The sequence below is a fragment of the Brachycentrus maculatus genome, unplaced genomic scaffold (genome assembly GCF_059751285.1).
Source record: "Brachycentrus maculatus isolate JH-2025_06_01 unplaced genomic scaffold, ASM5975128v1 h1tg000245l, whole genome shotgun sequence".
Classification (NCBI taxonomy): domain Eukaryota; kingdom Metazoa; phylum Arthropoda; class Insecta; order Trichoptera; family Brachycentridae; genus Brachycentrus; species Brachycentrus maculatus.
The window spans coordinates 129,945-154,167 of NW_028280996.1; the positions used below are offsets into that span (position 1 = coordinate 129,945).

The 24,223-nt window shown below is 35.2% G+C and overlaps 2 protein-coding genes across 2 annotated transcripts; one reads left to right on the top strand and one right to left on the bottom strand.

The window, feature by feature from the left end:
* Positions 1 to 6,644: 6,644 nt before the first annotated feature.
* Positions 6,645 to 7,890, bottom strand: LOC148306276 (peptidyl-prolyl cis-trans isomerase). The gene is made up of 2 exons (XM_088265354.1): positions 7,697 to 7,890; positions 6,645 to 7,302 (listed from the first exon to the last, which is right to left on the bottom strand). The coding sequence occupies exons 1-2, from the start codon at positions 7,883 to 7,885 to the stop codon at positions 6,874 to 6,876; spliced, it is 618 nt and encodes a 205-aa protein (XP_088121480.1). The 5' UTR covers positions 7,886 to 7,890; the 3' UTR covers positions 6,645 to 6,873.
* A 1,434-nt stretch (positions 7,891 to 9,324) lies between these two features.
* Positions 9,325 to 23,875, top strand: LOC148306277 (cell division cycle and apoptosis regulator protein 1-like). Its single transcript, XM_088265356.1, has 14 exons — positions 9,325 to 10,204; positions 10,668 to 10,846; positions 11,855 to 12,080; positions 12,505 to 12,794; positions 13,717 to 13,897; positions 14,149 to 14,275; positions 15,872 to 16,032; positions 17,597 to 17,788; positions 19,454 to 19,678; positions 21,015 to 21,280; positions 21,724 to 21,923; positions 22,116 to 22,354; positions 23,329 to 23,444; positions 23,523 to 23,875. The coding sequence occupies exons 1-14, from the start codon at positions 9,446 to 9,448 to the stop codon at positions 23,617 to 23,619; spliced, it is 3,258 nt and encodes a 1,085-aa protein (XP_088121482.1). The 5' UTR covers positions 9,325 to 9,445; the 3' UTR covers positions 23,620 to 23,875.
* Positions 23,876 to 24,223: the final 348 nt, after the last annotated feature.

Here is a 24,223-nt window from a genome sequence, read left to right on the forward strand (position 1 = left end):
ACAGATAAATTAGACGTTCTTTGTCTTCCATTCTCTTGGCTAAGATTACAATTGAAATGGCCATACCTTATTCAGTTAGAATTAATTTTTGGAAATAACGTATACATGTGTCACCTTCTTTCAAAATCCGACAGATCCATATTAGTCGATTTTACAAAAAATGCAAAATTCTTCCAAAATTTTCCATCTTTGGATGAAATATTATAAAATAGAGAATGTTCCCAATTTTCGGAAAGTTTTACATTATTAAAAAAAACACAAGACACAAACCTATAATGACGTCACCTTAATTTTTGACCTATCTCCGCTCTCTGTTTGGCCGATATGGGTCAGAAGGCAAGTTTCATGAATTTATATCGGAATTTGAAATACAACGCTATTTTTAAGTATTTTAAGAATACTTTTATATATTTCCAACAATAAAAATTGGCATCCCGATAATATATTCATTTTAAAATCTTATAAAATTGGATCTGGCGGATTTTGAAAATAGGCGACACACATTACAAATACATATTAGAATTTAATGCGTACACACTTTAATATTATGCCAAATTTAAATAAACGAAAAAGATATGTAATAAAGATATTGCGATAGTAATACTTTTTTTCATCAATATGTAGGTACTACATATGATGAAAAATCAATTAATTTTGTTTTTGATTTGAGTAAAATATGAAAAGAAAATACTCGAATGATATATTATATTTAAAACCAAATTTAATAAAGATTTAAAAAATAGGAACATTATCATAATAATAAAAAAATTCACAAGAAGATACAACGTATATAATAAGCATACAAACTTTGAATTTATTTCTAAGTATTCAGTAATTAATACAATCATTTTTTCCGTTGGCCATTGCAATCTATTTAATAAATCCGCAATACAAAAACGACCGATTCTAAAACGATAAAAAAAACCAGACCAGGAGGCCAAAATGTTGTTATTTTTATTATAATATACCTACATTACATTTATAATCCCTTAATATTGCCAGTCCCTTGGTGTCTTCAATAATTCATACAGTAAATAAAATTACAAAAATCCAAATAGATTTTCTTTTATTATTTGGAGATTTTCTTCTCATTTTAAATTACAGAAGCAAATGTTGCGATCAGGTTTTCCATTGCCTTATTTATAAATCTGGAAGAAAAATCTATTTCGTGTATTTTATTATGTTGTTTCTGATTGATAATTAATTTATTTTTATCATGTTATCCATTTAATTCTAACAAGAGGTAAAAAGATAATTACACAAATTATTGAAAGTAATGAATAATAAATAATAAAATAATAATAATAAAACCCTTATCCGCACCCCAATGGTGCATAGGGCACTGTGTCATATTAACACAGTGTTATCTTAATCGTTTACACATGAAGGAAAGGTGATCAGCCCTCCGCTTCAGGTACCAGTCCATGGTAATATTGAATAAATACTACAGTGAAAAAATCACTTATATTTTTTTTACCCCCCTTGGGAATCGAACCCGGGACCTCCAGAACGGTAGCCGAGCGTGTAATGGTCAGTACACTCGGCTACCATACTGGAGGTCCCGGGTTCGATTTCCAGCGGGGGGTCAAATAAATATTAGTGATTTTTTTTAAAATATTTATTCAATATAACCCTGGACTGGTACCTGAAGCGGAGGGCTGATCACCTTTCCTTCGGGTGTTAATGATCAAGATTGCACTGCGTTTATATGATGCAGTTCCCTATGCACCATAGGGTGCGGATAAGGGTTTTAATGAAAAAAAAAGTTTGATCAATATATCTAGAAGCTTCAAGAATCTTACCAGTGTGGTTGTCAATCATGGGTAGAATTGGTAAATGTTACAAGCGTCTAAACTGATCACTTAAACCAGCCTAAGACTGTCGTAAGTCCTGTAAATGCCCAGACTTCCATATTCTTCTTCATCTATGTTGAGATGTCAAAAAAATAAACGATGTGGTTCAATTTCTTTACATTCTTTTCAATAAATAATTTATTAGTCTTACGAACAAAATTCTTTGAATCTACTACAGCTATGATAAATGGGTTTAACTCACTTGATAACTTGAGTAACATTCGAATACCAGAACGTATTCTCATCATACATAATGCATAGTTGCATACGATGTTACGTAAATGTTATCTAGAGAAGTTGAGATGACTTGCTCGTAAGCGACATTTCGAAGTAATGGACCTCTATTTCACTAACAATAATTGTTTTATGTAAAATTCGATGTAACATTAAGTATATTTATAATACTTATTTTATGTGTACAAAAAAGAAACTACATATCGCTCACTCCTTTCAAGAACGTCTTAAATCAAAGAACTTGATTTTGCTGGAGAACATTTTTAAAGTTTAAAAATACAATACAATGTATTAAAAATAAATATCAAGCCACTTATTGAACTTTTTACTATGCAACAGATCTTTTTAAGTAAAACCTGAAGGTTTTTTGTCCATTTGAAAAATATTTAGTATATTTTAAAAAATAATTAAATAATACCTTTTCTTCAAAATGCAAACACAACACTTTCTGCCCTGTAGCTGGTAAATATCAAGTTAAAAATATGCCTCTTTTGCTGGGATATAGTACATTTTTTGGGCATTCCGAAAACATCCACAACTGAAAATTTACGATTTTTGATTAATGACGTTCTTGAAAGGAGTGAGCGATATGTATATAGCAGGACTATAATTTGTATATGTGTACCCAGGGCTATTTTTCATGTAACGCGGTGTTCCGGCACCTTTTTTCAAGGACATTTTTTTTGTTAATTTTCTAAATCGAAACAATGTTTATGCTTACGTAATAACAATCTATATTTATATAATTCGTCTAAATTATAAAATATGGTATTTTAATGGATATTTAAATGATATTTAAATTTATTTTTTTAGTAAAAAGCTTGATATGAATTGAATTCCGGGACATATTGTGTTTAAAAAAAGCCCCGTTGTACCTATACCAAAATTGTATTTAAAAAAATACTCATTGATATGTTTCTAATAAAAAGGATACACCTAAATTAACACGCAATAGGGATTATCAACTTTCCTTTAAAAATAATATTCTACCTGCTTTCATTGTAGAGAAAAATGGGTAAATTTGTGTGTTTAGCGAATTTCGTTTAAAGTTTTTATATACGGCGATTATGGACTGAGGGTGTAAGATAAAGGTTTTATCGAGGCAGGTATTTTGTGTTTTTAGCCAGACCATTTGAACCATATAAATTACGTATTAGTATGTAGAGTATATTATATTAGTGTAATGTAACGACAATCCCATGTAAATAATCGTTCGACTATTTATTTATGCCTGATAGATAAGAACCCCACATATTTTATAGTTATTTTGTAAATATATATTTAAAAAAATAAAAATGGAAGACGATTATAATTTATTTATTTATTATTGTATTTTTTAGCACTTACCTGTGTAATTAATAAAATTTACGTGTTAATAAATTACTTATATAATAATGTGAAAAAAGTTATATGGTATACATACCTATTTATCCAATAAACTCATAATACAGTATATGTAGTTAGTATGGCTCATACATGTGAATAATATTTTAGGTACAAAATAGACTTTAAAACCCTTCAATCTTAATAAATACTATACAAAATGTATGATTTCTTTTAATATTTTCAATTAAATAATAGCATTTTTTATTTAATATTTGGTATACATTAAACGGTATGTTGTTTAAAGCAGTAGTTCTCAAAGTGTGCTCCGTGGAGTCCTGGAGCGCCACAAAGCCTCTGTGAGGGCTCCGCGACAACATGTAACATAAATTCATACCACCCATTATATGGAAACAATTTTATTAATTTACAATGGAATCTGTACAGTGATATTTTGTGTATTGTACATATTATTGAGCGTTGTTTTGTATACTGTTTTAGAAGTCAGTAATGTATAATTAGGATTGCCAGATTTCCCGGTTTTCAGACAAAATCGCGGTGTCCCGGCTGGTTTACTGGTAAAATGGTAAAAATTTAATTTTATCATACATGACAAAAAAGTCTAATAATAATTAACTGTAAAAGATTATTTAGGATACTAACATTATCATTTATTTCACTGTGCTGTAGGCTGTGGGCATTCTGGTGTCCCAGTCAAACATTTCAGGAATCTGGCAAGCCTATGTATAATTAACCTATTTTTATATAATTTTCATGAAATGATTATAATCAAATGGTGAACATAAAACCAGGTTAGTTTTTTTTAGGGCTCCATCAAATATTTACTTCTTCAAAATGGTTCCATTGGCAAAAAACTTGAAAACCGCTGGTTTGAAGTAATACATCCTGTCTTTATGAAATGGACTTCGTTGAAAAGAACCTTGTGGTCGATTACAATGGATAGTTAACGCGTTAACTGTACAGTGTAAATAACTAGTAAATTATATTGAATTGCAAAATCACTTATTTTTATTTTAGAACTGTAACAAGAAAAGTACATAATTTTATAACGACAAATTAATTCTACACATACGTTTGTATATCTGTAACCCAATATACCACGTCTATATTTTTTTCATGTTAATAATATAATATATATTACTATCCATCATTAGAATCCTAACTGTCCATCAAACCGCATCCCTTAGTTTTTCATGTGTGTAAGTGTATATATTGAATTACGCTCTTGGATTTATTTTTCATAAAAAATAGCTTAGGTAAAAAAAGTGTTTATAATAAAGATGCCAATTCCATGAATTAAATTGTAAATAGTATATTTAAAAAAATATTATTACATATTATACAATATATTGACTAGTCATGGCTGTCCTCCAATTGGTGTGTAGTGACCCTAAAAAATGTTGTTCTCTTGGAAAATTAAAATAAAACCTAATAATGTGGGAGTCTATACGCTTAAAACGTTTAAATTAAGAGAACGTAAAATGGATAATTTGTATTTATTTAATAATAAATAAAAAATATTATATTATTGGTGTTACGTACTATTATTATATAGACATTAGAAGATGCAGGTCACTTTGATGTTTTAAAACGTTAAAAAGTAAAGTTGAAACATATTTGAAATAAAATATTAATTGGTGTTTAATTGTTGTTTTATTTTGTACCCATTACCACTTCTTCTCACCCTTACCCACACCCAATGTTGCATAGGGCACGGCATCGTATTGATGCAGTGTTATCTTGATCGTTACTTAATATCGAATAAATATTGTATTGTAAAATCACTAATATTTATTTTCACCCCCACTGGGAATTAAACTCGGGACCTCCTGCAAGGTAGCTAAACACTCTAACCATTACACCACGGAGGCAGACCAACATTTACTTAATTCTAACGTAGAAATAGGTACCGTGTTATCGGAGCGAACGTTATAGGTGCTAAATGTTTTTAAATTGTATTTCAACAAAATAATGAGTCATTTTAGTCATAAAGTTGGTGAAAATATAAAAAATACAATTTCAAACTTAACCCCCCTTTAACGTTCCCTCCAAAAATGATGTACCAAACTAAACATTGTGGGGGGTTTACTGTATATTACTAACGAAGGCAACTAAGTCGAAATGAACACTTCCGTACAATATTATTTTTAATTTATTGCCGGAGAAGGTAAGAGGGCGAACAAAAAATGGACCAAAGGCAAAATAAGAGAATGGGTAAATGGTTAAGAGTAAAAAAAAAACAAATTAAAACATTTCTGCTCGTTTTTTTGTACGGAGGACCACAAAACAATTGTACAAAATCAAACCATACTGATACAATACAAAATAAATACAAAATCTCAAGAAACAAGAAAATGATGGTAACTGGGGTTGTTCATGTAGCTATCCATGGCTAACCGTTTATAAAAATTATAATTAACAACTTATCAATTGATTTAGATCTTTTTGATAAATATTTGTAATAGTAGAACATAAAACGTTGAACCCCCTACAATGAAAAATCTGGTGATTCATGTCAAATATATGTATGGGTATAAATTGTAGAATCCGAATTATCTGTCTTCACATAAACTGGGTTGCGTGTTTACCCCAGTAGCAAAAATATAAACACTAACTTTATGTATTTTTATCGGCTACTTTTACAGAGGTTAAACATCCTTAAAATTTCGTTTTATTTTTTTTTATCCCACGAACAGTCGGTAGCACTGCAAAAAAATATCAACGAAAGGTACCAAATTTGTAACGTTACCAGCAGGGACATCTGTGAATAACTTATCTTGGACGCAAACCATTTCCATCCAAATAAACCAGTTTGTCGCTTCCCTCCGCAAGAGATGGCGTTAGCTTCAGGAACAGGTTCAATCTATCGGAATTTTCCACACTCCACACCTAACACACACATCCACAATGGCCATTTAGCTAAAGTGCACAGGAAAAACGTACTTATCGCGAGCGTCATAACGTCCATATTAGATTACTACCAACACAGACATAAATAAATCGTTGAACGGCTACCATTTAATTAGGAATCTAATGCATGCAAATCAAATCCTAGTACAAACTACACTCCGTATGCACGCGTCATCATACATATTCACACGCGCTATAAACATCCATCGCCATACAAACTCGCAAAGCGAGTTTTTTTATCGCACACTCACGTCCACTGCAAATAAGGACTACACCAACACAATATAAATAAAAACGCCCAAGTTGACTTTGTTTCTTTATTTTATAAGGAAGAGAACATTCAAAATTGCAAACTCGTTTATTACTATATTATTGAACATTCTTAAAAATGGGGTACCTCGCTACATGAGAATGGAATGACGTAAGGCAAAAATAATATAAATGCGTTAAAACATTCTTCATACGCGATGTTATAAAAACAAAGGAAGGTATTCGTGGTGTTATGTATACTTATATTTTTGGTAGATTAAAATTAGTTAAGTTGACCGGAGTCGGCGACGACGATTTTCTTGGTCGTCCTGCCGGGCTGCGTGCCGTAGGACTCGATCTTCTTCACGACGTCCATTCCTTCCACCACTTCCCCGAACACGACGTGCTTCTTGTCCAGCCAGGTCGTCTTGGCGGTCGTGATGAAGAACTGCGATCCGTTGGTGTTGGCGCCGGCGTTGGCCATGGACATGATCCCGGGCCCGGTGTGCTTCAGCTTGAAGTTCTCGTCCTCGAACTTCTCGCCGTAGATGGACTTGCCGCCGGTGCCGTTGTGGTTGGTGAAGTCACCTCCCTGGCACATGAAGTTGGGGATGACGCGGTGGAAGGTCGAGCCCTTGTAGCCGAAGCCCTTCTCCCCCGTGCACAGGGCGCGGAAGTTTTCCGCTGTCTTGGGCACCACGTCCGCGCGCAACTGGTAACAAAAGGAACAAAAATTTAAAAAATCGTCATACACAACACCACAAAACATTTACATATCGATTCAAACGTCTCCGTAAACAATATATTTTTTTAAACTGCAGTATGTAGCATAAGCCGGTTGGTCATCCAATCGGTATGAATAGCAGTTTTACAACGAAAATATTCTGGCGCTCGCCGCACGTGGATGATATTTTAAAATCGCCGTATCATTACGTGACTTTCATTTAAAAAACGTACAAAATAAGAAAAAGATGTAGATTACGGTTACAAATTCTCTCGAGATTAATTAGCATAGTAAGGATGGGATACATCGACCAGCGTGCGAATTGAATGGGCGAATCGGTTTTTGACAGAGTACACTGAAAATAATATATCTATCGAATTACCTCCATTACGATCCTTCCGACAGGCTGGCCGTCAGCTGTCATGTCGAAAAACACTCGGGGCAAAGCCATCTTAGTAGCAAATTCGCGAAATGTATTGACACTGAAAGTATACCGGTTGCCGGTAACAATGGCGGCCGCACTCTGGGAAGATATGGAACGCGCTTGTCGGGCGAGAACTGCTAAGGCCATGGCACAGGAAATGGAAAACTGGAACTACGGAAATCAAATAAGAGATGACGCTTTACAAATAAAGTTTACAAACAACGGCGGCTAATTCAAAAACACAATTAAAAAATGCTCACAAAAATAATGATTTTATACATGCTGACATAAGAAACGTATTTTTTAAATTCTTATATAATACGTATCTGGGGTATTATCAATATCACTGATTGATATTTGCTATAAAGGTATAAATAATACCGATTTCAATAGCAAGTATAATGGACTGTGAAAGTAAGTACTACATAAATATAACAGGAAGACATGATTTGATTTTTTAAAATAAAATGTGTATTACTTTTAAATATACTCGCTATATTATATAATATAATATAAAACGTGTCGTCCTATAATCGTAGCATAAAGCTTTTTTTATGTATGTAATTTATATTCATTCAAATAATTTATATACAGATTCCCCCCCCCCCCCCCCCCAATAAATAAATCAATAAGTTGGTCGTTTAAAAAAAAAAGAAATGTATACAATACTTACTGCTTCTCGAATAAATGTTATGTCCTTTTGTAATATTATTTTTCACCAAAATATTACACGTATATTTTGAGATTCAGGAAGAAAATAATTTTTAGCATAGAGGTACTACTAAATATTATTTATTTAATTATTGTTGACCTGTTGCGCGTTTTCACGTAATCGAGAAATAAACATATGACTACTGTGTTACCATTTCTGATATTCAAATTCTAAGTTATATAATATTAAAGTTATTTATTATGTATGTATAATGTATTCATACCATTATTTGACTATCACAACATAATTTCGTAGTCATCCAGTTTCTTGGCGACCTTTACAATTTTTAAAACGATATTTTTTGTTTTATCCGTTGTCACAATTTGTAGACATTGTAACTTTTAGTTTTACTTTAATTTATAAATTTATCATATAAAGATATTTAAATAATCGTGATTAAAAATAAATAAGAGTATTCGAGGATAAAAAAAACACTAAAATTTGCTTTAGAGGACAAATTGAAATCTATTTTTTTTGTTATTATTAAATCATTATTAAATTTAACCAATATCTTCGTTTAATTATTCAACACATGGTTACCAATTTCTTCGAATGATTGTCGAATGAATTTGTTTTTCTTTTTTTTTAAATTTATTTTAATTTAATTTATTCTAAGTATATCTACGTAAGAGTAATATTGAAAGAAATTGATACATAAAACAGAAGAAAAAATATCGGTAGTCACAAACAAACAAATATTTGTAGAGAAAAAAATGTTCAAACCCAATTTATCATTTTTGATAATTACACCGAGCGCGTTTGTTACAAATTGATGCAAAAAATAACAGAATTTTTATAGACAGGTACCAACATAAAATGAAGTACTTACTTAGCCAAATATGTGTCCTTGATCCGGAAACCGCCATTTTATTTCGTAATCGCTTGTTTTTCGGTACTAGACATTTGCCGGTTTTTGTTTTGTGGCTTTTATATCAATTAGGATTAAATCATTGTAATATTGAAATAACCTCCAGATAATTTTATCAAACTTAACGATGAGTAACATGCAGCAGTATGGTACTCCAAAAAATCCACCGTGGGCCAGGAATTCGGCAGCTCAGGCGATACCCGGTATGCAACAACAGCAACAAATATTGGGTCAAAACACAATCAGCGGCCTGTCGCAACCCGGAATGATGCAGTACCAACAATCTCAATCTGTTTACCAGCCCAACCTTTTGTCACAACAAAATATGGCATTGGGAATGCAGATGCAGTCAAACACCGTGGGAATGTCTTCTCTCAACCAAGGGCAAATGTTTTCGCAGCAAGTAGTCAGTTACCCTACTCCCAGGGCTTTGAATCCCAATGCTTTCAGCAACCACGCGGCCGTGAATCAGAGCCAAGGGTCAAATAATAATTCTCCTAAGCAAAGAGTATTTACGGGCACTGTAACAAAAGCGCACAATGATTTCGGTTTTGTGGATGAAGATGTATTTTTTCAAACCAGTGCGTGCGTTAAAGGGTCTCATCCGACTGTCGGCGACAGAGTTCTCGTTGAAGCGTCGTTCAACAGTAACATGCCATTTAAATGGAACGCTACCCGCATACAAGTCTTGTCCACCAAGGGTGCTCCTGCTTCGAGAGATACAGGGAAGAAGACCTTCGGCATGACCAACAGTGGTTACAACGCTGTTCCTCCACCCAGTGACGCTCACAATGGAAGTTTCTCCAACATACCCCGAGGGAACAGGGACAGGAAACAGTCTCCGCGGGTAGATCGAGGAAGACCGAGAACCAATACTTCTAGAAAGGTAACCTGCTTCCATTATAATCTTGTTTCTATCTTCTTGCGACTGTATTTTGATAGTCGGGTTTTAGGTATCAATATTTAACAATCTCACCCACGGGTTATTTTCCGAGAAACAGAAAAAAAACACCTTTTTTTCTACAGAATTATGAAAACAATGTTTGTTGTATTCATACTTGATGTGGGGGAGTCTGGATGGTTCCATTCTCTTCACATGCGTGTACCGTCTCCTTTGTTTCCTTCCCCATCTAACGATGTCTTCAATCTCGTATGTTTCCCTTATCCTGTTGTTCCTTATTCTGTCTTGTAGACTTTTGCCAGATATGCTTCTTAGAGTCTTCATTTCTGACACTAAACGCGTTTTTTTTTACTGGTATTCGCTCTGCTTTCAATTCCATTTGTCATGATAGGTCGCACGCAAGTTTTCTATATTTTATAATAGAATGTGTATAATAATTGAATTTCAGGTTGACGATGATGTTGACCGCAACAGGAAACGCAATGATCGAGATAAAGATAAATCTGTTGCGGAGAAAACTCCGGCGAGTGAGGAGAAAGAGAAGACCCGCAGTCCTTCCAAGCAAAGGAAAAGGACAAGACCAGTCGCCAGATATTTGGTTCAAGTTCCTAAAATAGCGCTCGATATGTGAGTCTTTCCAAAATATATATTTTCTTATTGCATTCCGCATTTCAGTAAAAAAATGTTGTTGGGCGATTTTTTCATTAACCCCGACTATTTAGTATACTAATTAAGGTTGCATACTAACCACAAGTAACCACAAATCGAACTCCGATCTGTAAAATGTTTTTTGGCGACTAGCGCTCCACTAAAAGTAAGCAAATAGAATGCTTATAAGTGTCTCCGGCTCTTTGAGTAGTGTGATTGAGTAGTGTGACAATCATGGGTTGAATTGGTGAATGTTACATGTGTGTAAAGTGATCACTTAAACCAGCTTATGCCCAGTGAATGCCCAGACCTCCATGTTATTCTTCATCTATCTATATTGAGATGTCAAATTTTAAAAAAAAAATAACTCTTAATTGGAGATAATCCTGATTTGTAAGCAAGTATTTGGACACACTCAAAATGTTGTATGTAAGATTCTTTCTGAATATATCTGCGTATAGTATACATACATATCGCTCACTCTTTTCAAGTATGTCATAAATAAAAAATTGTCGATTTTCAGTTGTGCATGTTTTTGGAATGCCCAGAAAATGTACTATATCCCAGCAAAAGCGTCATATTTTTAACTTAATATTTACCCGCTACAGGGCAGAAAGTGTTGTTTTTGCATTTTGAAGAAAAGGAATTGTTTAATTATTTTTTTAAATATTCTTAATATTTTTCAAGTGGAAAAAAAACGTTCAGGTTTTAACTAAAAAGATCAGTTGCACAGTAAAAAGTTCAATAAGTGGCTTGATATTTATTTTTAATACATTGTATTATATTTTTCAACTTAAAAACATTCTCATGAATAATCAAGTTTTTTTTATTTATGACGTTCTTGAAAGGAGTGAGCGATATATGTAATTCAGTGTAGCTTTAATCACTCCTTTTTTTTTACATACTGTATATTAATTATTTTTTATCAAATTTTTTTATTACATATGCAGCGACAATTTGTCTTAATTAATACATGTATCATTTCAGACCTGAAGCGGATGTGTTGGAAATAAGGCGACGCTACGTAAACCTGTACATCCCGTCAGACTTCTTCAACACCCAATTCCGGTGGATCGACGCCTTCCCCCCCAACTCCCCCTTCTCCCTGAACAAGCCCTGCTACTTTCACGTCATGCCCAAGGAGGTTGACAACCCCATAGTCAACGACACGGTGTTGGAGCCGACTGATGTGGACTACTTATTTAGTGCCAAAGTAAGTTATAGAGAAAATAATTATATCCTCCTGGAACTATTGTCATAAAAAAAATATCTCGCTCGTGTTGTCGGGATGATCTGTGCGCTAGTTAGTACCAGGAGCGTTACATATTTTGCAAAAATTATTAATTTGTTTGTAAATCGTCTGCAGCGGGTAAATATAACGTTAAAAATATGCCTCTTTTTCTGGGATATAGTACATTTTCTGGGCATCCCGAAAACATGCACAACTGAAAATTGACAATTTTTGATTTATGACGTTCTTGAAAGGAGTTAGCGATATGTGTCCCGCTAACAACTAACAAAATGATTAAAAACTTTATATATTTATATGTCTCCCGCTTCCTACGCAAAAGTAGGAAAAAATCGTTTTTATACGTGTCCCGATAACAATGTGTTAAATGTATTTAATTTTGTTGTAGGTTATGTTATTGAGTATGCCCACTCTGGAAGAAGTGTATCGCAAATGCTGCGCCCTCACTACCGAGGAGAAGACCAAAGACCAATACGAGAGGGAATTCATTCACCCGACTAGACTGATCAACTTCCTAGTCGGGCTGAGAGGGAAGAACGAGACAATGGCCATAGGCGGGCCGTGGAGTCCTTCTATGGACGGAGCCAACCCCGAGTCGGATCCCACAGTCCTTATCAAAACTGCCATCAGGACTTGTAAAGCGCATACCGGAATAGACTTGTCTAACTGCACCCAATGGTAAGGACCTTTCTCCTTTTACACTGTGTCTTATTACTATTCGTTCTTTTAATTAGATTCCAGTCACCAGTTTTACTTAGTAAATACCCTTTATTTCTTAAAATCTATTGTGACATGTGTTTCGATGCATTCCGCATCATTTTCAATGTTTCATGTGGAATACATCAAAACATGTGTAGAAACACAGTAGATTTTAATAAATAGTGGTGTTTACTTGGTAAAACTTGTATTAAAAATGGATAGATTTTACCACAAAGTAACTGCCGAATCGATTAATGACATTTTAAATTTATTAGATAGTCATGAAATTCTGAATGTCGCGACGGAATTCCGAAATTTTAGTTGGAAAATAATTATAATGGAGGCTGAATTTTATTTTAATTAATGTTGTTATTTAATTAAAGGATCTTTATGCAGATTAGCCGAAATATAACTTTGGATGTGCGCTGAAGTATGTTTATTTGTGATAAGGGGATACTACATCAATAGTTTAATAGTGTTTTCTTCGATCATTGATTGTCATAATCTGTCATAATTTTTTTTTGTAGATACGCTTCTGTTTTTCTAAAAGCGGATACTCGTGTAGCAAACTGTGACTTAAATGTTGCGGATACTGTAACCAAATTGAATAGTGTGCGAGCTGGTTTGAGGGCGCGTTTAAAACTGGTGGCTGCGATCCGGCAGCGAACACAAAGGGGCTCCCCTTAGAGCACGCCCCGGAAGCTTGTTACAGCATCTGTTTATTACAGTCGGCTAAATGTGTACCGGCACGAGTTACGGGAACGTTGGCCGTAAGGGCTGTTTCACGAGCGGTATTGCGGCTATGTCCGACGTGGTGCGGTGTCGTAGAGTAGCGATGTAGGGATAGTGAGTGGTGTTGGCGCGGCCCGGCAGTAATGATTGTTGCTTCCCCATCACGCAGGTACCGCTTTGTGGAGCTCTACTACCGGCGCGGGGAGAGCGTGCGGCGCGGGCGCGTGGTGCCGGCGCGCGTAGAGACCGTGGTGGTATATGTTCCCGATGTGTGGAGCTGCCTGCCAACCCGCCTGGAGTGGGACGCGCTGCGCCCGCTCTACACCGCCGCCAAGCCGCCGCCGGACCAGGCACTGACCTTCACTGTTTGTATTCACCTCCCAGGACCAGTTTACGAGGACCGGCCCACCCACATACTCGCATCAAGCAGGCAGAAACTACTCAACCCGCTTCGCCCCCCCAATCATACCTTATTTTTATATTCTTTACTGTTGTGAATGAACTCGCGCTTGTTGGCTTAACCCACAGTTTATGCAGAATTTGATGATTTTACCGTCTCTCTCTCTTCGGGCCCTATTCTCAACGCTTTTTGTGTTTTCAGGCGGAAAAAACTGTCGTACCGGAAGTTGGCAAGAAAGAGCCCACACCGTACTCTGAACTCGACCCTAAAGTCATGTCCGTGCAAGATCTCAAAAGGGAACTATGGGCTAGGAATATAAGCAACAAAGGTATGTATTTTTGATGAAAATTTTACTCATTTTCCATCATACCACTGGCTTTGAGCTTTTTGCATTTTTTGTTTTCTTTAAAATCTTTGAAAATGTCGAATTACAATTCAGAACAACAATTACTTTCATTTTGTTCACAACATTTAATTTTCCCCTAATTCTAAAAACATACAAACTTTCGGTTCCTCTAGCGGTTTTATTTTTATTTTTAAAAGCCCTGATTTGAAAAATAATTATAAAAAGAAGCAAAAATTAACAATTGATATTTTTACCTATCGTAAATCATTATAATCAATTACATTGTTATTTACATGTTACTTAATTATTTTTTTTGTATGTCACATTATTAATATTATTGTCAACAGTTAACATGAATTTATTTCAACACATCCCTACATTTCAATTTGTGTGATTTTATTGGGTTTATCACTTTGACCATGAAAGTAAGCAGATGTCCATGAATTGTCACTGAATTAGCACACAGCACTAAAAAAATTCTACACCATCAGCTTGGAAGGTCATGGTTACAGTTTTCTGGGAATCTCAGGGAATTTTGCTGAAAAAAAAGGGGTAGTAACCAGCCTACTTTTGGGTTGTTATTAAAAAAGTGGGTAAAAAATCATTGGGTTTTTTTCATAAGATTTCTCATATAAAAATACTTAACAATTCACCAGACAAAATTTTCAAACAATTATCCCATCTATGACCATTTTTATGGCCTTTGGTTCTCAACATAAGATGTTATCAGATAAATTTGTTTGTAATAATATTGTATTGAATATTTTCACTAATGCATTTTATATTGAATGTAATATATCAATCAACATGATCTTGACATATTCTGCAAATAAGGTAGTCGGCGATTATTTGTGTGGAAAAACTAAATGCGCCGTAAGACGTATTGATGTTCGAAGAACAATATGACATATCACCAACGTTTCTGTGGTAAAAAAAATTTGTACCTGAATACACGGGATATGGGTTGTTGTGTTCAGGCGATAATATAGCATACGTATCATATATGTTCGTATGACTAGAGTGGTTACTATCACTAGAGGATACCACCAGATACCACAGCTGAGGGAGGGAATTGGCTTAAGGGATTTTCACATAGCCACCGAATAGTCCAGACCTGGCACTGAGTGATTTTTTCTGTTTCCCTAATATGTAATAAAAAAACACTAACAATTTAACAGCAATGGCTGTATTCATGTATTCATTTCTCATATTATTTTTTGACATCTCATCAAAGATGAAGAAGAATATGGAAGTCTGGGCATTTACAGGGCTGATGACCGTCATTGGCTGGTTTAAGTGGCCATCTTGCACACGTGTAACATTCACCAATTCTACCCATTATTGACAACCACACTACTCAAATTCTTGGAAGTTCTATATATATGAACCAATTTAGAAACCTTGTACTTGAATCACTAGAACTTCACTAGAGACATCTATTGGTGAGATGTAAAAATAATTTAAAATTAACTCCTGTAATTGGAGATAATCCAGATTTTGTGAACAAGTATTTGGACACACTCAAAATGTTGTAAATAATTTACATCTCTTTAATATTCACTCAAATGATTACATCAGGTCTCAAGTCTCAACTGATAGCTCGGATGACGAAGGTCCTGGCGAGGGAAGAGGCCAAAGATATGTCCGGGGTGGAACTGGAAGTGGAAGAAGACGGGGATACTGAATTCGGCGAGGTCATCACTATAGAAGATGAGCCCATTGTAGCGGAAGAACTCAAGGTAACATTGTTTTAGGGCGTTTGTGCACTACACGGAATTTTACCCTCCGGCACATCAGTTAGCGTTTTAAAACGATGATTGGCTTGTGCTTTGGTTCATCTTTCTTCGGATCGGTGCGTGAAAGGTCGACAGGTGCTAGTTGGGTAGACGCTCGGCTGCGAAACTGGCGTCGCGGGTTAGATTCCCGCCAATTGCAAAATTAATTCAAGAAAGATTTATTTTCAATTGGTCTTTGTGTTTGTGATGTATTTTTCACATTTACCTTCCCTTTCCTTACTATCCTATCTGCAAACAAGCATCTAAAATAGACGCATTGCGGGTTATTCCTTTAAAAAAAAAACACGTTGCTGGTAAATTTGATCAAGCTTAACTGTAGTAGTCGCATTCATTTTCAAAACCGGACTGCCGGACGGTAAAATTCAGTGTAGCGCACAAACGCCCTTACTATCATAAATATATTGTATTCAGTAATAAGTTTGTTTTTTTGATTTCCCGCATTTCACATGACTTATTTATTTTTAATTTTTATTATTCTTCTTCCAACCCTTATCCGCACCGAATTGTGCATAGGGCACTGCATCATATTGACGCATTATCTTGGTCGTTACTTATATGAAGGTGATCACTCCTGTATTGGTCCGCAACGGGAGCGCTATGGGACCAATTCCAGAACGCTGAGGTCCTATTGTCAGGAATGGAAGGGGGACTCGCGTCAATAATACGCACTGGATGCAACGAATAACTTTATTATTCAAAGTTGATATTGCGTAAGCTTGCAACTTTTGACTACCGTAACGAGTGGCGTGAATCGCTTTTAGATAACTGTCTTTAACTGTCCCTGGTGTTACAGTGGGTGGCAGGTTTATATATCTATCCATAGATTGATAAGGATACTAATTAAACATGGTCACAAGATGACTTGCACGTAGCTACAAGTGGAATTCGACCTGTTATAGAATCAATATTATGTCGGTTATCAGTCTATGGGATATTTATGTACTAAATTCTAAGGCGAATAGCAGGTCCATTACACTCCTCTGCTTCAGTGGCCAGTCCAGGATAATATTAAATAAATATTAGACTGTAAAATCACTTATATTCATTTTCATCCCCCCTGGGAATCAAACTCGGGACCAGCACGGTTGCTAAACACACTAACCATTACAACTCGGAGACAGACAATATTACTCAACATAAATTAGTCTTGATTTTACATCATTCTAGATAATGTGTATCCGCTCACAACAGAGAAGGAGAACTTTCTAAATAGCTTAACACAGACAGGAATCCATCTCCCCCCACTGAACCTAATTCTAGAATTGCAGTCATATTTCTAAAATGATAAAGCTAAATGCATTTAAACTATGAAATTTTGTACTAATTGTTATTATTTTGTTTGTAAATAAACATAATACTTGACACTGGCAGAAACATCCTTTCACTGGGTGACTGCAAAATAAATAAAAATATAAAAATAAAAAAAATAAAACGTTTAGTTGTAACTTAACAGTTTTTCGATGTTTCTCACTCCTATATTAAGATTGCAATGCTTTGGTTTACGCAGGATGAAGATAAGCAGAAGTTGCTGGAGAAGGAAAAGCAAATAAAGAAGGCTGTGGCTTCCATCCCGGAGTCCCCCCACCTCTTGGTGCACCCCTCCCGCACCGCCAAGTCGGGCAAGTTCGACTGCACCGTCATGACCCTCTCCCTTCTCCTGGACTACAGGCAGGAGGATTCTAAAGAGCATTCCTTCGAGGTTAGTCACATCTCCAGCAATGTGCGAAGAACACACTCCATTTTAAGATTATGTTATTTCTGTTTAAATCGATGTTAACACATTGTTGTTGGGCAGTTTATTCATCAACCCTGACTCTAATTATGCTCAGACAGTCTGCTGCCCGACCCACAGTATATTAAACACAATAAAAAACTAACTAACCATCACGCCGCTTTACCGCAGGGGTAGGCAGAGAGAATAGAACGCCACACCACTCCTTGTCCTTGCAAACATTCTTCGCCTCTTCCACGTTCATGCATCTCCTCATACATACCCGCCGATTGTTTCGACTCCTAACCTGACCACTTTCAAGTATTTGGCATACTTGATCGTGCCAAGTTTTTCTCGGTCTTACTCTGCTCCTTTTTCCAATTACAGTCGCCTCATAAATTTGTTTTACCGTTCTTTCCTCACTCATTCTTTCTACATGTCCAAACCATCTCAACACACCTTTCTAAATTTTATCGATAATGCTTGTCTCAGCTTTGCATTCCTTCCTTTTTTCACCATTCGAAAACAAACCCAATTCCGATCTGTATAATGTTTTTTGGCAACTCACATTCTACCAAAAGTAAGCAAATAGAACGCTTATAAGCGTCTCCTGCTCTCTACCAACAGTACGTAAAATACACTTTAAGCGTTTCCCGCAAACAAAAATACCAAAATCAAGACTTATTGTCCCTTTTTTTTTTTACCAAACTCGGATAGTTTAAGGTAATTGTTATGATTTATGGCGTTTCATATATAGGGTAAAAACTGGACACAAATAACCTTAATTTAGTTTTTGTTTATACCGCCATAATTATCAAATACATAAAATTTAAATAACAAAAAAAAGTGAGAATATTTTTGTACTCATTATAAAAAGTTGGAAAAATTTATAATTTAGATATTAACACGTTGTCGTCGGGACACGGCATTTGCCGTTTTTGCGGACTGTCGGTCAACTGCGGGACACGGCAAATGCCGTTTTTGTCGACTGTCGGTTATCGGCGGGAAACGGCAATATACGGGTTTGTTATCAGCGTGAAATAAAACGTCTTGAAAGGTAATCTGCTACCTGGGTGCTAGGCGACAGTCTGTTGAAGTTATTTGAGATGCCTTGTCCGGATTGGCTAGTGTGTCGCTTGTAAAGGCATCGCCAGAATTCTAATGTTTTTATGCAATCTCAATCTCCAGTTTAGTTTGAGTTATTTCACGTATTGGACTAATTTTCATACCGCTCGCACTGTTTTGTTTACTCTTTGGTATTTTATTATTTAAATATATTAGCATTGTATAGGGAATGATACCTCGGAGGGGAAGACTATTTTTTAGAGTTTACAATGCTTCTAAAATTGTGAAATACGGAATACTTAATTAAAAATTATGATTATAATTTGTTTTTGATGATCAAATGTCATTTATGATTTCTTTGAAAATTTCAATCGAAAATATTATTTGGTTTAGAAATTGTGTCAATTTTAAGAAAGCGATATATTTTTGCGCTAATCGCGAAAAATGCCCGATATAAGCTAGAGTCTATTGTTCGAAGTGCCCGACTACAATGTGTTAATACTTTTATGTAATTTATATAACACTACTTTCATAAAATGCATGTACGACTCTATGTAATAATTGTAATAAAGACTTGTGTTTTGTAAGGTTTCATTGTTTGCGGAACTTTTCAACGAAATGTTGATGCGAGATTTCGGATTCAACATCTACAAGGCCCTCTATGTGCTGCCCGATAAACCTAAGGAGGAAAAGAAAGATAAAGACGAGAAGAAGGAGAAAGATGGAGATACAAAGAAGAGGGGGGAAAGCAAGGAAACGGATAAGAAGCCCGAAGATGATAAAAAGGTCGACAAGAAGAGAGATGACAAGAGGGTAAAACTTCAATTATATTTCATCTGAGTAACAAATTTTCAATTCGTGAAATATGGGGTCGTTTAACCTTGCCGGGAGTATGAACGTAAATGAACGTTGGTGTGAATTTTCCTCAAAGGAGTATCGACGTTAACCCTTACTGGTCCAATGTCGAATCTCTTTCGACATGGATTTTTTCCTCTTAGGTCCCATGTGTGATGTTATTTGACATTTTTTTCATCATTAGTACTATTTATTTGAGTTCTAAGCTTACATTTTAGGTCCCATGTGTGATGTTATTTGACATTTTTTTCATCATTAGTATTATTTATTTGAATTCTAAGCTTACATTTTTTGTCACTCGTATCTATTATAACAGTATGTGGAGCAGAGGACAAAAGATTTTTTTCCAATATAAATGTAACTATCTACCTAGATTTTTTTTTTAATTTTGGGGGACTGGAAAGGGGTAATGAATGCTGACATCCGTCTGTTAGTTGTTATGATGTAACTTGTATAGCAATTATGTCTGTGGATATAATTATGTCGTAATTAAAAAATATTTCAACAATGTATTTTTTTTTTTTTTTTACATAATATCTATCGTCATAATACATAGATTGCGTGAAAAAAAATTCTATGTTGAATGAACCCACTCCTAAGAGAAAGTCGAACATCAATAATTTTAAAATATTTCAACAAGGTGTTTTTTTGTTTTTTTTACATAATTTCTATCTTCGTAATACATAGATTACATGAAAAAAAATCTATGTTAAAAGAACCCACTCCCAAGAGAAAGTCGAACATCAATTACAATGCTCCCGGAAAGGTTAAGAAAATAGGCGACCAATCATGTTGGATTACTAAAGAATAATAAATTACTAGAATTTGAACTACAAAATCAAGTTTATGACAATCAAAGTGTTGTGTATATATTTAGTGTTGTGGACTTCTCGGATATCTATAAATGTCAGATCATAGATATTAGGGACTGCTTGAATTTTATTGCTTTTTTTAAATTTACTTTTTTTCTTTTTTTTTTCTTTTTTAACCCTTATTCGCGCCCAATGGTGCATAGGGCACTATATCGTAGTGATGCAGTGTTAACTTGATCGTTAATTGCACGAAGGCAAGGTGATCAGCCCTCCGCTTCAGGTACCAGTCCAGGGTTGTATTAGAGTAAAAAGGTCACTTATATTTATTTGATCCCCCCTGGGAATCGAACCTGGGACCTCCAGTACGGCAGCCGAGCGTGCTGACGATTACACTACGGAGGCAGACAATTTACTTTTTACTCATAACTATAGTGTTGGAATTGTAGAGACAACTTCATCTTTGAAATTGATTGAATCAACAGGAAGGGACGCCGGTGGGTGAAGATGAGAACAGCATGGACAAGAAGTCCATTGCCAGTGACAGAAAGGAGAGGAAGGAAAAACTGAAGCTGGTCACCAAGGATGCCCCGCTGCTGCTGTCCTTCGTGTACTTTGACACCACCCACTGCGGCTACATCTTCGAGAAGGACATAGAGGAGCTGCTCTACACCCTCGGCCTGAACCTTTCCAGAGCCCAAGTACGGAGACTCGTCGCCAAAGTGGTCACCCGGGACTCTTTCTATTACAGGTAAAATGGTCATAATCAAATAAAGCAACCATCCTTATAAACAATGGAATTTATAATACATATTTTCAGATCATTTAAGTTGTTTATTTGAAGAAGATCAAGTAAATCTTAATAATTTTACAAGAATGTGTTTATGGGGAAAAATTCTGAAAAAAATTAATATTAAAAATACATTTTTATATTTTCTTAATGCATTGTTGTTGGGCGAAAACAACATAAATGCAAATTTATATTTTTTTCTTCAATATTCCGATCTGTACAATGTTTTTTGGCGTCTCGCGCTCTACCAAAAGTATGACGCTTATAAGTGTTTCCCACTCTACCAATATGTAGGATGTAAAAGACGCTTTTAAGCGTTTCCCGGAAATAATGTGTTAGCTAGTTCAATGTGTATATTGGAAACGAGTGCTCTTCCACTATTTTATCCTCGGTTTATTTTCCAGAAATCTCACCGACAAGCCTAAAGATGAAGAAGCGATGGAAGTGGAGAAAGTACCTGAAGTACCGATAGAAATGCAAGATACAGACTTGTCGGAATTAGCCGCCGGAAATAAAAGACTTTTACCCGTGTTCAAGGATGAAGTGGCACAAAGTTATACATCCGAACCACCCAAGAAAAAGGCCAAAATCGAAGAAAATGATAGTAAGTTCAGAGCAGATGATTAAAAATTTGTGTGAAAACCCGAGTGATGTAAGGATGGGGGAAATTTACATAGGTTTATATGATTCATAAATTTCGATTCAACTATTTTAGCTTATTCAAACCTTGTTAATCAAATCGCCTATTCATGTAGACCGCAAAGAAAGTGTTAACGTTGTATATCGCATTTCCTAGATCCTATGGTGTGTTATAAGGGCAGCCTCCTGGACGTTGAGAAACTACTGAACCAGTTGAAGAGGAGTGAACAGGCTCGTCTCGATACGGAGACACGACTCGTAGAACTCAAGGCTGAGAATTCTAAACTGATAGAGAAACAAAACAAATCGGCTCAGGTCACCAGCACACTCAACTCTGACTTGAGCGAGAGCAAGTCTAAATTATTAGAGGCACAATCGCAACTGACTAAAAGTTCGGTAAGTTTAAATTTTGTGTGTCTCATTGATAAGTCATTCTAAAAGGAGAAAGTGTCTTTTCTACCAACCCCGAGAATTTTTACTTCCTTTGACCAGTTCCCAGTTTAGCCCGAGCGTTACTCTGGCGAGGAGTTTGCATTGTAATGATGAGTCCTAGTGCTGCTCGGGAAAATCGTATTCTTACTTCTGGTATTGATTTGCTTGAGCCAAATATATTTAAATATGTATTTTTTTTATGGACTAACCCGAGCAGTGTCCAGGAGGCAGTCTTGTTTTGATTTGTTGGTGACGATTTCTTGCACCGGAAAATATTCTCGCCAAAATTTGACAGTTAAGTGGTTAATCACCGTTATACATTGAAACAAAATACCGAACTGACCTGGAAATATGACTAATACAGAAAAGTGATCAATTGATTGACTTTTATAACATAAACAATAAAGTTCAATCATAAAAATACAGACATTTTTGCTGTGTAAATATAATTCACGTGGATGTGTTTTTCACAAAAACACTTTTGTCCTTGCCGCTCATTATGTACTGGGGTAGCTGATTATGCAAGTAATCTACAAGAAAATCTGGAAGACTCGTAACATCCGCAATGTTGCCAACTAACACCTTAGGGTGAAGACTGACGGGAGCTTTTCGTCGTAACGTAACATGTTACGATGAAAGCATTCAGGCAGTTAGCGAACCGAGTGCTCCATCCATAGTTTCGGATGCTCGCTGATGGTCGCCGCGAGAGATATTACGATGTTAAGATGTTATGTTACGACGAAATGCTCCGGTCAGTCTCCACCTTAATAAACACTTACCGTTTTCCCATTACATATTGCCTAAAGTGGGAATGTCTGACTTGGTTTTACTGCGGATCATATAGAACAGTCAATCACATGAAAGAACAGTCAATGACAGGTGCCAGAGTTCACTTTTATCATATTTTGCTCATTCATAATTGTTATCCTTTTTTGCAGATGTGCACAAAAATATTTTTCAATGCACTTAAGGATATTGAAATAAAAGTACAATCAGTGATTCACACCAATTTGTATGAGGATTCTGAACTCAAGATAAAGACGGAGTCTGCAAAGTAAGCTTTTTTCAAATTAATAACCTCAATTATAATTTTCTCTCTCGTTATTTACATATTTTCTTTATAATTTTTAAGAACCGAGGAATTGAAAAGAAATGAACACACGGATTCGGATAAAATGGACATAGCTGCCACCAATGCAAAAGTGGAACCGGAGAAACCTTCAGATTAAACAATTAGAATGATTCCTAATTTTAAGGCTTTATTGTGTTATTAAGTAATATTGTATTGAATGCATTAGTCCGTAATTATGCTGGATATTCTGTGACAACAATGCGTCATGTCTGATGAACTATTCCTATTTAAAAGATACATGAAAATGAAATTCCATACGAAGTGTATCGGGCCTGTCTACTTAAAGAAATTCCATTAAGTCAAAGTAATTCGAGGCATTATGAAATATAAATCATTTTATAAATAAATAAAAATGTCTTATTATTTCTTATAATATAGTGAAACCTTATTCATCATTAATCTGGTCTCAAATGTCCCAGAAAGCTTTTCGAATAAGAACTACAATAAGTCCATTCCCAGTCTCAAAAGATGGTACATCGTGTATGAATAATAAAAAATACAAAAGATCTTTATTGTATTAATAATTCATTATAGTACATATGTATATAGAACCGAAAGGCGAGGGAGGTAGCACTCAATTTAAAAAATAACTTATCCAATATCATTTATTGTATTTTTTTTTAAACTCCCTGAACTTATCAATCAAAACCTTAGGGACCACTAATACACACCATATTGTGCGTAGTGCTCTAACAGGCAAT